Raw genomic sequence first — 13,877 nt, forward strand, 5'->3', positions numbered from 1 at the left:
GCTCTGCGTTCAGACAGATGCGAGCTGTCAGAGGAAATTCAGCCTCTCATTTGAATCTATTAGCGGAGCCGCGGCGGGTCAGGGCGGAGAGAGGACTTTCAGCTGCTGCTGCTAAACACCGCCGAACCAGAACCGGCGTCCAGACCCGGCCTGACTCCGGGTTGGCCCGGAGCGGGAGGAAGACATCATCAGGCCGGCCGACAGGAACACCTGAGGCCCTAATTGACTCGGAGAGCACATCCATGCTTTAAACCAGTCCCGCTTGAGCTTCATTACATGCAGAGCCCATTTCCATAGGCCTCTGGGACCGGCACCGGCACCGGGCTGCAGGATAAATGACCGCTCCATGATAAATGGTTCTATTAGCGATCCAGATTGTTAAACTGTGATACAACAGACCGGAGCCCATTCATCCCTCCTGCTCTCAGGCTGCTGTAAATAGCTGGTTTTTATGTGTAAATAACATATTAAAACTCCGCATTAGCCATGTCCTCTGATAGAGACGAAATTGTTGTAAATAAATAAAGGCGGACGGGAATATAAAACAGGCGGCTGGTATACGGCTGCTGTCGGCTCAGAGGTGGCAGCAGCCCCGCAGGAAGCTGCAGTATATCAGCCGCTGCCTCCAGGTTCAAGGACCCCGCTCTTTCTGCATGCATGTTGACTTATCAGGAGCTGGCAACTGGAATAATAATGCATATTACTGAGATAAGTAATTGCGTTGTCTCATGGCGGTGGCAGACGCTCGTAGTTTAAGCGCTGGTATCTGATTGGCTGGGACAGCCACGCTGCTTGTTTATTTAAGATGAAAACACGAGGCGCTGATAGGAGGAAGACTTATGGAGAGACTCTTTATTTAGCTGTTAGAAGATTAAAAACCTGCTGCTGATATTGGAAATATAAATATACAGCCGAGCCGAGAAGTTTGGGTCACATAGAGAGAGAGGATGAAATAATAAGGAGGGAAAACTGGAAACTCTTTATACAAACAGTGATGGTAGAGTTTGGTTGAGATGTAACAATAGTTTTAATGCTAGTAAGAATTAACCAAATAGTTTCTGTTTGGCGGGATTCTCCAGCTGCGTTTCATTACAAACATGCACAAAACTTGGATGGATGGATGTGCTAATATTCATCCATCCATCCATTTTCTATACACCCTTGTCCCTTAGTGGGGTAGGAGGGGTTTCTGCTAATATTGAACAAATAAAATTTCTCAAATGTGTTTCCATTAAATAAGAATCTGAATAAGTTTGATAAGTTATCAACACGTCATCATGTTCCTACTTCCTGTCTTCTTGGTTTGGCCAACAGAAAAATCTGGCTGTTGATCATGTGACTCGACTTTTGAGAAAAAAAGTTTCCATTGCAGTTTTGTGAAATAAACTAATTTCAATTGGTTTATTTCACCAATTGAATTTAAAGTACGGTATAAAATGTAACCCCAACCCATTTTGTACATTTTATAACCCGCCTCATCCTAGTGGCAAAACGTTTTATGAAAAATCAAGAGTGTTTCTGAAGTTGCTGTGTTTTCATTAAGCAAATTAACCCACTTCTGCTAATCTGCTAATGGTGCAGCTAATATTTTGCTTAGTGCATTTTATAACTTTGAGAAACATTTAACACTGTCTTGACAGTCGAAGTTAGCGCTTTAGCATTAGCTTTAACTAAATACCATGTTGGTGTAGTGTTTTAGTGTGTCTTTAACTTTGAAAACGGTTAGTGTTAATAACGTAGTTGAAATTAGCGCTTTAGCATTTTCTTCCACTAATTGTTGGTCTTCTGTTTTTGTATTTTTGCTAACTTTCAAAGCACTCAGTTTTGTCAACATAGCTGAAGTTAGCTTACATTTAACTCATTGTTGGTGTAGCATTTTTGCTAACTTAGAAAACTTTTAACACTGTCAGGATAATTGAAGTTAATGCTTTAGCATTAGCTTCCACTAAAGATATTGTTAGCTTAGCACTTTTGCTAACTTTAAAAGCATTTAATGCTCTCATGATAGTTGAAGCTAATACTTTAGCTAAGTATCATGCTGGTGTAGCGTGTTAGCTTTAGCAGAACTAATTTCTATGGCTAGATCTTCAGAGTTACTGCAGCTAACATTCAGTTAGCATCGCCAGCCACTGTTAAAACATTTGATTCGTCTGGACATTCAGGTTGGTTTTTCCTCTTAAACACCAGAGTGTTGGAACCAGAACCAGGATAAACCATCCAGTCCGGTTCCTCCTGATATCTTCTGTCTGAACATGAAAGCATCGGTTTGAGTTGCTCTAGTTTGGTTTTCCCTCTACGGTTGATTGGTTCTGGCTCAGACTACCAGCCTCTGCAGCGTCAGGGTAAAATCTGCCTAAACCACAGTGAAGTTCCTCCTTTTGTCCTGTGAATATAACATGCAGCATGTGAGCAGAACATGAGGAACCAGAACCCAATCAGGCGGCTGCTCTGACCGCTCTGGGACTATTACCCAGCGAGGGAACGAGGCGGCTTTGTTCAAATATTGAAGAGGAGAGAAGTGGAGCAACAGCGGAAGCTCCAAATGTAAAGAAGTGTCCTACATTGATATTCTCATATGAACAATTAATGTTGGTCTTCTTCATCGTGGCAGGCCACCAGGTTCTCCGTCCGCTCAGCCTCCGGCTCTATTTACATTTCAAAAGTGTCCTGTCGCTCTGCATCCGGCTCAGCGCTCCGACCGCCGCCGCCGTTTCTGTTTCCACTGATTCATCCGCTGTGATACGGTGGAGGTGACGCCGACGTCCTTTAACCTCATTAAACTCAGCTTTCATCAGGCAGCCGCTGACGTCTCTGAACAAACGCCCTCACCTCGGCTGGTACTGGAGGGATCCTGGAACCGGGCCGCTGCAGAACTACCCAACCCAACGTCCGGCTGTCCTCCTGGACCGACACGAACTCTGATAAAACCCTAAAAATGTTCCTGGGAACATGAAGGAACAGGACTGGATGCTTTACTTTAACCAGAGATGGACGATTTAACTTAGGTAAAGCTAAATACTGATCCAAAATAACTTTTCTTTACTTTATTTGATTTGATTGTGTCGCTAAGCTGCACGTAATCAGATTTTATTTATATTTATTGATACTTTCAGTGGAAAAATAATAAACAATCCCAACAATACAGAAGGTTTAGGAGGTTTAATCATCATTACAATAAATAAAAATTATTTTCATGATAGGAAATTTATTATGATTTATTGCTACTTTTTCAGTTAATTAAAATAAACAATTAAATCTGACCTGATTGACATGATTTTGTACACATTTGACCTTTTCTATTATTATTTAACTAAAACTTTTTTTTTGGTGAAGAACTGAGATGTTAATTTTTATGTATTTAAATTTTTGTATTGTTTTGTCATATTTATAACATAATTATACAATAAAACTCATCAGGGCTGTTTAGTTTAAACAGCAGATTCTCAGAAATGTATGTAAAAATGATACATTCAGTTATTAAAGTCTAAAATGTATATGTTTTCAAAAGTAGAATTTTGAAAAATGAACTGAATCCAGTTTGTATCATAATTAACACATCAGGCCTGAGCGGTAACATCATTATCACATCCAAAAGGAAACGATGGTTTAATGTAACTTTAATATCATTTCTGTTACATAAATATTAATTTTGCAAAGATGACCAATTTGAATGAGATTTTATCGTTACGGTAGAGGATTTGGGCTGAATTCAGGGCTGGATTTCTGGCTCTGTCTCCAGATTGACACATTTTTCCCTGAAAGCTGTTTTAGTTTTGGACACGTTCAGAAACTTTCCCAGAATTTGTGTATCTGATCGTAACTCGGTGTGTTCTGATTATCCTGCTTGGTTCTGCTTGGTTCTGTCAGGTTCTGTGTGTCTTGGTAAACTCCGTTTTGCTCTGTTTGGTGTTTGGAGGCATCAGAACCGGGCAGATGAACTCTGGTTCTGCTGTAGGAAATGTTTCTGGCTCAAATCGTCTCCTCCATAGTAAACGTTTTCACAAAGAGCCGAGCCACTCTGAGCTCTGCCTCGTTCCAGACTCTGTTTCCAGCTTTGTCTCCTCTTCATCAATTAATGAGCGTTTCTTTGTAATGGCAGGCCACCAAGTCCTCCATGAATGAGTAAAAATGTCACTAAATCACACGTTTAATTTGCATGTCAAAGGGCCCCATCAGCTTGCATCTCTGTCAGTTTTTGAAGCTGCGTGTCGTCCCCGGCTCCATCAACCCCGGACACTTTTTAAGGTTTTTTCTTCTCTATACTCTGGAGGTAAGAACAAGGTCTTTCGGCCTCATTATGCCCGGCTTTCATCACGCTCTGCCTGGCATCTTTAAACATGTATTCTCTCTTCCTGCCAGCCAGTGAGGATCACTGCTACTCTTCATTTAGTTCAACAACACCAGGCTCACCTGCTCCGGCCCCCCAGCTCTGCTGTCACTCCCTGTTTTCTACTCATCCGCGTTTACCGAGCCGCGCCTGCACACGGCGCCCATCTGCATTCATGATTCTTTCATGGGTCACAGTCTATTAAGATTCCTGTCAGACATCCGCAGCGAGTCACCTCTGACTGCTGAGGGTTCCTCATCAGGCCGCAGAGAGCGCCGGCTCCCGGGACGACACTTCTTCTTTGAAATGTATATTTCATGGCTCCCCTTTGCCCCCTGGCTGAGCACCTGTGAGACCCCGGCTCATTCTCAGCCGGCTCACGGCTCACAGACAACCGGACCCGGCCTTGAAACGGCGCCTTACCTCTGGTCTCCGAGGGCGACGGCTTCTTGGGGAGGTCGCTGAAGCTGCTGCCGTCCATTTTGTCCTTTTTCTGTGCGGCTGACGGCGACGAGGTCTCCATGGCCAACTGAGGCGCTGTGAGGGAGAGGAGCATAAAACAGGCCGTTAACGTGGAGCTCTCGGTTTGGGAGGACATGAGGACGATCTGAGACAAACTGAGGAAGAACTCAGGTGGCTGGATGGACACTGTGCCTGTGATCCCACTGAGGGTCACAGCAACGAGCCAAGAGCCTCTAAATGTCCAACTTTAACGAGAACTGATGGATTAAACAAAGACAATCGGATGGTTGGAAACGTTTCCTGTTTTAAGAACCCAGAGAGTCAGAAGCAGCAACTGATGCTTTAAAGGTTCATTCACACCAAATCTGTTTAATCCACTTTAACCTGACTGCAGTCTGTTTGTCTAGAAAGTCCGGTTCAGTTGGTATGAACGCTAATCGACCTCTGACCTCTTGTCCTCCAAACCTCGGTCTGGGCTCAGTTGAAGTGAACTCTGGTTCAGTTTGAATGCATAGTGAACGCCAAGCAGACCAAAGCAGGAAGTGGACTTCAGCGCAGGGCATTCTGGGTAAATACAACCAAAGCTGACATGCTAGCCTAGCGCTAGCTTAGTGCTAGCAGCAGAAATGGCTCCTGGTCTTTAGTCAAAGACTAAAGAGAAATCCTCCAACCGCTAAAATCTGACGCCTCCATTTTAGTTTCCATTTGGTGAAGAAGGAAGTTGCGCTCAGTGTCTTCAGAGGTTTTTGGTGCAGCGCCCCCACAGGCCAGGAGGGGAACATGTTTTTCAATTAGTTCAGATCATTTGACTAAGTGCAGTGTGAACGAGAACTGAGTCGACCTGGATTTAAGCAAAAAGTTAAAACTCTCAGAATAACTTGAGTTCTGTGAAAAGAATTACAATTTTGCAAAAAAAAGTCAGATTTTTATTTTTTTCATCCTGATATTCTGTCGTATCTCATACGACAGAATGAGATACGACATTCTGGAGAGCTCACTGAAATGAGTTTCTGCTGATTTTTCGGCCATTTTTACAATCTTGAAAATAAGCACCTTTTATTTCTTTTTTTCTTCTGGTTATTTCCACCAAATAAAACAGTTTTTCCTTTTCTTTCCAAGTTACCAAGTGAAACAGCAAATGAATCTGCCTCTGTTTGCTGTAAAATCAGTGATATTAACAGTTTTATCTGCAGTCGGAGCGTCACCTCAGCCTGTGAACTCGTCTCTGACCAAACCAGCAGCAGCTCAGCCGACAGGTCAACATCTGTGGTATATTGTATTTACATAAACTCGTTGTGAACCGCAGCGTGAAGCTGGACGTCCCGGTTGGCACCCAGCCTGTTGGCACCCGGCCTGTTGGCACCCGGCCTGTTGGCACCCCTTCATTCTCCAGGAATCTGAAGATAATGTTGGGAGCGCTGAGCAAACATGTCGAAGGATTTGCTCATAAACCCGGCCTTGTTGTGCAGTTTGCAGCTCCCGCCTTTCACAGCTCAATCTGCTCTCTGGCAGGGGGCTGGCCGGGGGAACTGGGGTCAAAGGGCACGGAGGATAAGGAGGTGGGGGTCCAGGCTGCATGTCATCAAAGTTTATTTGGCTGTTGACCTTTCCACAGGCCCATTCAGAGCCTCAACAGTTAGAACAATGCTACTTTATCTTCAAAGCTGGATGGAAATGAAGACGGGGGAGCAGAAAGTGCCATCTTCCTCCAGAACCCTCTGATCCAGAATCCACTGGTCCAGAACCCACTGGTCCAGAACCCTCTGATCCAGAACCCTCTGATCCAGTGGATCAGAACCACTGGATCAGAACCCTCTGGATCAGAAACTGGCTTTCCATAAACTGGAAAGCCAGTTTATGTTCACTGATATCAAATCCCAGATGTAGAGACTTTTCTCCAAACCAACCAGAACCTGAGTTCTGCTCCACTTCTGGGCCCGATCACTGACAGATCAATAGAAAAATCACTTCAACAGGAAGCAGCACATCAAGTCTAAAGGCATCCAGGAACTGAACCGTTTCTAAAACTTCCGGAACCATGAGGAGGTCCAGAAGAACCCAGAAGAACATCTAACCAGGATTCAGCAGTAAGAACAGAACCTGGCCCATCCAGAACCACTGCCGACTCAAAACAACCCAAAGACTTCTCACATTTACCAGAAACATTGTGATGATCTCCAAAACCTTTGAGGAAATCCTCTGTGGACCGATGGGAGGCGACGGTCCGGTTACGTCTGGATGAACCCAACAGGATCAGAACTTCACACTTCAGGCCTCCATACTTTGGACCGGACTGAAAGTGGACGTCCACCGGACACGTCCTCCAACGCCTGAATCAGACTCCAACGTCTCCTCTGATTGGCTGATGGATGAGCGCTAGCATCACCATGACTGAATTATGAATATCTCATTTAGCTGCCATGATTTTTAATGACTTATCACATGAACTATTTTAAACACGATGCCGCAAAATAGTTTCCAACATTAGCAGAATATTGACAAAGATTTGTGCACATTTGTATAGGAAACACAACCCAACTGTCTCATCAGACCTGCTAGTTTCCAGTGGGATTGTGGGAAATGAAGGAATCTGACGGAGATCCTGTGACGTCACCTCAGCCAGGCGTCCATATTGGAAAACCCAGAGAGGTCGAATTAGGACCCAGAGAGGTCGGTTTCCTCCAACAGCAGAACCTCCCTCCATCACGTCTCGACCGCTGAGCAGCTGCAGGTTTCAGACTTGGATGAACCTCCAGTTCATTTACTGCCTGGTAACAAAGCAGCGCCTGACTGACAGCTCTGTCTGGAGCGTCTTTATTGCTGCGGATGAATCGGCTAACAGGTGTGGGTGGACGCAGCGCGGCCTCATGGGAAGCCCTCACCACACACAGCCGCGTTCAGAAGGTGATATACGAGCCGCCTGACTGGAGTCTTTCACGCCTCCCGTTCTCTGATCTGGCCTCACAAATCAATATTAGTCAGGCTCAACATTTGCTGCTCACACATTTAGCAGAACGGCGGCGCAGGAGGAAGTAACAGCTGATCTAAGAGAGACTCCGTCTCTGCTCTGAAACGTCCAGCAGCTCTCTGAGGAGACCGAAGGTTCAGCGTTAAAATCCAGCTTCATCTCCGTCCTGCTGGACTTTAAATGAACCCATTCTGGAACTAAAACCAGATTTATTCAGCTTGATTTTAGTCATCATCTTGTTTTATGCATTCATCCACATATAAAATGAGAAATATTTGTTTTCCTCACAGATCCCATCATAAACCATCACAGAAACATGGTGACTTGGAAAACCAGAGATTAGCAATGATGCTAACTACCTGTGTTGAACATGCTTCTGCTAACCTGCTAATAGCAGTGCTAATTTTTAGCTTAGTGCTTTAGGTTTTGCTAACTTCAAAAATATTTAGCACATTTAGCTTTCCCTAACTGTTTCTGTTTTCTAAGCTTTCCTCTGAAGTTCAACGTCTCTGTTGAAGTTTTTACTGTTAAGGATTCTTAGTTTATATTCATGCTCTTATTTTGAAGTCTGTTTACCCAGCAGCTCCATTTCCTCTCATTTTGTCTCTTTTTCCAAATAAAATAAAACCCAGATGGTAAAAAACAAAATATAAACATGAATATAATATCTAAGGTCATTACAGAATGCATTAGCATTAGCATTGGGTAGTTAAATTGATGCTGTGATTATTTATTATGATGGGATTATTTTTAGATGATCTATATGTGTATTGGTGTGTGTTAAAATGCTGCTGTGACGGAAACACTTAGGTGTGATGTAGTTTGATCATTGATCAGCTGCAGAAATCCTGGCCGTTACAGGAAGTGACTGTAGAAACGTTGAGCAGCCGTTTGTGTGGCACAGGCTGGCCGATGAAGCGCGGCCCCCTGCGGCGGACTGGAGGCTCCCGTCACAAAGACACACAGTGATTTATTTAAGAGCAACAGATGACAAAGGGACCCCACAATAAGGTTATTTAAGGGACTAACAGCTTCACAGGGACCCTCCCCCTCTCTCTGCCGACTCATTGAAGTCAATGACTGTTTGTTCTCTTCTGTGACATTTCTGCTTTTAATCTCTTTTAGAGGAACTCTCACCTGTTCATTAACATTTGTGAGTGTTGGGCTAACATGCTGAACTAGTTATCGAGGCAGAAAAGAGACCAAAATGTGTGTCAAGTTGATCAAAACCCACCAAACTCCCAGAGCCGGAGCGAATATGGATCACAGCGTCAGGAAAACTAATGCCCAGCTGCTCAGGTGAACCAGACTCCACCTCGGCTCATCACCAAGTATAACCAGCACCAAGTGTCTCCTGAATTTTTAGAACAGCTCTTGTCAAGCAAACAAATGACTCTGTCTAAGCCTGAAAGGTCACTGCATAGCAGAGTAAAATCACGGAGCATGCAGTCAATTCCTCGGCGCGGCACCCCTTACCAAGGACCACTTGCTGGAATTTATGGCTGGGGCCTCGCACCTATTCTCCTCTTGAATAATAGCTGTGGTGTAAAAGAAGCCCGGGTCGGTGGCGACTCTAAAATAGAAAGCAGCCGAGACGGGGTTGTTTATTGTACGAGCCAAGAAAGCACAAATAGAGGCTAACAGTGACATCTGAATTTATACCAAGCGGTTCCCCTAAACTTCAAGAGAAGCAAATGAGACCCAAAGTCCCTGATGTATCGGCTAAAAACAGAACACAGGGGAAACGTATTCCCAGCAGAGCGCGTCTGGTTTCAACACGTTCAGCACAGAGGCTGAGTGATTCTCCTCGGAGGAATGAGCCTGGATGTTCAATATCCTGTGGCTGATCTCCTCCCGGCCTCGGCAACAGCAAACAGATGTGGCAGCCGAGTTCAGAGGAGGGTTGGCTCCCCTCCTGACCCGTCCGGGTGAACTGGAGGAGCGCCTCCCACCTGTGTGGCTCCGCAGACCTTGACCTCTCTTTGAGGTAGCTTAGCGCTTCCTGCGAGGCCGAAGGAAGGGATTCCTGGCATTCCTTCGTCATTATGAGAGACCTCCTCACGTGAAAAGAAACACCAACCAGTTCAGACACCAGAACTCTGCTCTGCCTCCGGTCACCACTGCGTTCATCCGTTATTTTAATTCTCACTACACCATGAGATTCTACTGGACAGGAAAGGTCACTTTACTTTCATTCAGATGCAACTCTAAGGCTGTTTCCCCTGAGGTAGTCCTCTTGGTTTGATTAGAGGCCAACATTGCCATATTTGTTACGTCTTCAGCTTCTGTGGTTCATTTTTGTGCTGCATTAAAAAGTCTGTTGGAGGATTTCTCTTTAGTCTTTGGCTAAAGACCAGGAGCCATTTCTCCTGCTAGTGCTGGCTAACACGTTAGCTTTGGTTGTCTTTACCCAGAATGCCCTGTGCTGTAGTTCACTTCCTGCTTTTGGAGCGGTTTCTGATCCGTTTGGTGTTCACATTCAGACCGAACCAGAGTTCACTTCAACCGAACCCAGACCGATGTTTGGAGGACCAGAGTTAGCTTAGCATCCACATCTCACCACCTGACCTTAATGACTTATCGCATTAATAAACGTATTCACGTGGTTTTTAAAAATTATTTCTTATTTAACGTAAACACTGAAATTTCAAAACTATATTGACGAAGTTTTGTGCTCATTTTGTGATGGAGAGGCGTTGATCGTCGCTGAAGCCGTGAGGCGACCAGCAGCTGATCTGAACCTTCAGCCAAACGGTCCAACAGAACCTCAACTGGTTGGACCGTTTACCATCGCTGTAAAGTCCAAACGGCTTTCCTGCGTCTGTTTGGACGGATCATGTTCCACACAGTGTGATGGTTCCTGTGGTTCTGATGGTTCCTGTGGTTCTGATGGTTCTTGTGGGTCGGTTTTCTTTGCCCCCTGGTGTTTTTCTTTACTCTGTTTTCTTGGTTCCTTCTCTCCATCTTGTTCCTTCATCCAGAGTTCCTCTTCCTACCCAGGTGTTCCGGCTTTAGGCCGGTTTGGACCTGCCATGTGTCCCTCTCTTCACGGTGGCGAACACTTTGGTCTTAATTCAGTTTGGGTCTCTCGGTTCTGGATGTGAGCAGATCAGCTCTTCACCTGATTTTAACATTTTTCCATCATTCTGACCTCAGCAGCCAAAGAAAACCAAGTATTTAATATTTTAATCTCATATTTTAACAAATTTAAAATTAGGTTTAATGCAAAATCTTCATGAAAGAATTAATTTAATTAAATTATAGGAAATTAGAGTGTAAATCTGCATTATTTACTTAAATACAAACTATTCAGAAAAATGAATCAAAATGTGTGAAGGATCTCTGGGTTGGTTCTAAATGTTTCTTTATGAGGAAAATATTTGACTCGATTGATAGAAGAAGAGAGGAAGAGGATGAGGAGGAAGAGGAAGAGAATGAGGAGGTTAATCCTGGACCGGAAGGTTTTGACGTTTTCCTCTTCAGATTCAGGACGGAGGAGCAGGATGGATTTACAGGAGCTGCAGATCTGGAGAGCCGGGGCCCCGTCACCAGGCAGCGTCTCGGATACACTGAGGGCCTTGACCGAGCGCAGTGTCCCGGTCCTCTGGGGCCCGCCGCTGTGGCGTGTCCGCCGCTGTGGCGTGTCCGCCGCTGTGGCGTGTCCGCGTCCCCCAGGTCCTCTAACGGGACGTTTCCTTCTGATCCCGTCGCTGCGGCGCTCTGAGGCGGCCCGGTCCTGATGGTGGCCGTTCCTTCAGGAGTTAATTAACAACCCCATCAAAGCTGGCCCCAACACGGCACAGAGGAGGAACTACAGGCCCCTGGTGACCCCCGGCCTTTGATTGGTCCGTCTGCAGGGGCCTCTAGATCTGTTTGATGGCGGGTAATTGCTGCTGCCTGATGGAGGATCTTAGAGAAGATCTGCTGGAAGAAGATCTTCAGACGGACTCCAGGAGTAAATGTTTACATACCCAGAGAGAGAGGGTGTGTGTGTGTGTGCGTCCGTGTGTGTGTGTGTGTGTGTGTGTGTGTGTGTGTGCGTGCGTGCGTGCGTCCGTGTGTGTGTGTGCGTGCGTGCGTGTGTTAGAGGACCCTCTGACTCCAGAGAATCAGTTTGGTTTTCAGCACCTGAGCTCGTTACTCTGGATGGATCCGGTTCTCCTGCAGCCTTAATGATGAGCTGCACCAGCCCAGTTTACCGTCCCGACTTTAACTGGAACCAGATGAGTTTTTCTTCCACTTCAACCTGAAAACCTTCAATTATTTTCAGCCGGGTGAGTCAGGAGCTGCAGAGCGTCGGATCGTCTCCCTGCATGGATCAAACCAACAGCGCTCCCGTTCTGGGACCGGTCCGGTCCGCTCCAGGAACCGTGTGTGTTTTAAAATGAAGGCAGGTTTTGGGGGCCTTTCCCAGAGAGGCCCCCTGTGGCCCCGGGGCCACGCTGAGCAGTAATTGCTGTGGTCTTGTTGTTTTGTGGGATAAGAGACTTTTGAGTCGCCTCAGCGGGGCGGCTCACTCTCTCCCGACTCGAACTCCACAGATTTCCAGAAATTCCTGGCAGGATGTGAGGAAGAGACAGGATGAAGGTGACATCCTCATCCCAGGTTTGGGAATGTCGAACCCAAGGCCCCATTCCCTGCTCCTCCTCCTTTTCCTCCTCCTTGCTGACTGCTGGAACTCTTCACCGCTCACAAAAGCAAACGCACTAAAACTTTTCTTCTGATGCAAATGAAGCGGCGGCCATTCAGGATGAGGACGGACAAAAAGATCGGCTCTAAGGCCGGAGAGGACAGGAAGCTCCACGTTAATTATTGATCAAATCTGAGGCCTTTTCTGCTGCTTTACTAAAAACAACATCAAATATTAATACCTGATTATTTCATCTGCTGCAGAAACACAGAACAAACATTTAAATAAAGGAGGAAGCTTTAAAATGATTCCACTCAACAACAAATCAGCTGAAATATTAATAATGAAAATAAAATAAAAATGACATTTTATGAAAATTTGGAAATAAAATAATTTTTAAAAGATTTTCTGGATTTTGTGGATAAATTAAAATAAGCAGAATGAATATAACAAAAAGGAACAAACGGTATAAAAGGCAGGATGGAGTTTTTAATTTGAATAAATGAAGTTAAAATAAAAATGAATTCTGCTGAGCACATGGTCAGCGCACTCACCGCTCCGCTCCTCTTCCTCTTCTTCTTCTTCTTCCCTCCAAAGCGCCTCAACTTTGTTTTCGGAGAGGAAAAGCGGCTCCAGACACGTGGATTCCCATCTGCTGCGGGACGCGCGGTGCGTGGCGCGGCGCGGCGCGGGGCGGCGGCGGGCAAACTTTCACCTCCACGCAGCGCAGACTAACTCAAAGTGAGGAGAAGTTGAGAGAAGCGTCCAGCTTAGGGAGGAAGAGGAGGAGGAGGAGGGAAAGTTTGAACCCGGAGGAGCGGAGAGGACGAGAAGTTGAGCAGGAGGAGGAGGAAGAGGAGGAGGAGGAAGTTTCACCGGGATGCTGCGGAGCTTCCAGGATGCGCTCCTCCTCCTGATCCCGCTGATCTCTCACATTCAGGCGTCATTTTAAAACCAAACCAGCCGCTTCAGTTCATGCAGTTCGGATCCATCTGCGGCAAAATTACTCCGCTTTGCATCAGTTTGAGTGTTTACCTGCAGCTTAACTTGTGCAAAAAGTGGCGCAAATTCCACAGCTTCCTGCAGTCTTTTAAAACCCGGAGAACTGGTCCTGGATCAGCAGCAGAACCGCAGAACTCCACAGAACTTCCTCCTGGTTCTGTCCAGCCCTGACCTCTAGCGGCGGCTGGCCGGTACTGCATGCGGCCCTGCTCGCCTCATTTCTGCCGATCAGCGGACAGATCTGAAGACAAATCTTCAGTTTTCAGCTACGAACAGATTAATTACCAATAATATTATTATTTTAGAATCATGTCAGAATGACGTTTCAACCTGCAGAATGTAAAACAATCCTTCAGCTCATTTATTCACAGATAAATTCACCGACTGAAGGTAAAAATATATCAGACTAAGAATTACTTTGCAAATATGCTGTTATTAATATTGGAATAAATTACAGAAAAAGGCTTAAAATGTGTGGAAATTGCTAA

At 45.4% G+C, this 13,877-nt stretch overlaps 1 protein-coding gene across 1 annotated transcript in view; it reads right to left on the reverse strand.

Annotated features, from left to right (window-relative positions):
* LOC103457154 (zinc finger protein GLI2-like) overlaps positions 1 to 13,288 on the reverse strand; it is a 64,140-nt gene extending 50,852 nt beyond the window's left edge. Inside the window, exons 1-2 of the mRNA XM_081598014.1 lie at positions 12,942 to 13,288; positions 4,751 to 4,864 (exon numbers count right to left, since the gene is read on the reverse strand). Coding sequence (XP_081454140.1) covers positions 4,751 to 4,850 — 100 coding nt within the window. The 5' untranslated portion in view covers positions 4,851 to 4,864; positions 12,942 to 13,288. The remainder of the gene's footprint in view (positions 1 to 4,750; positions 4,865 to 12,941) is intronic.
* Between the last annotated feature and the right edge of the window lie 589 nt (positions 13,289 to 13,877).

This window comes from Poecilia reticulata, chromosome 2 (genome assembly GCF_904066995.2).
Source record: "Poecilia reticulata chromosome 2, P_reticulata-male-v2, whole genome shotgun sequence".
In the NCBI taxonomy this organism is placed as follows: Eukaryota; Metazoa; Chordata; class Actinopteri; order Cyprinodontiformes; family Poeciliidae; genus Poecilia; species Poecilia reticulata.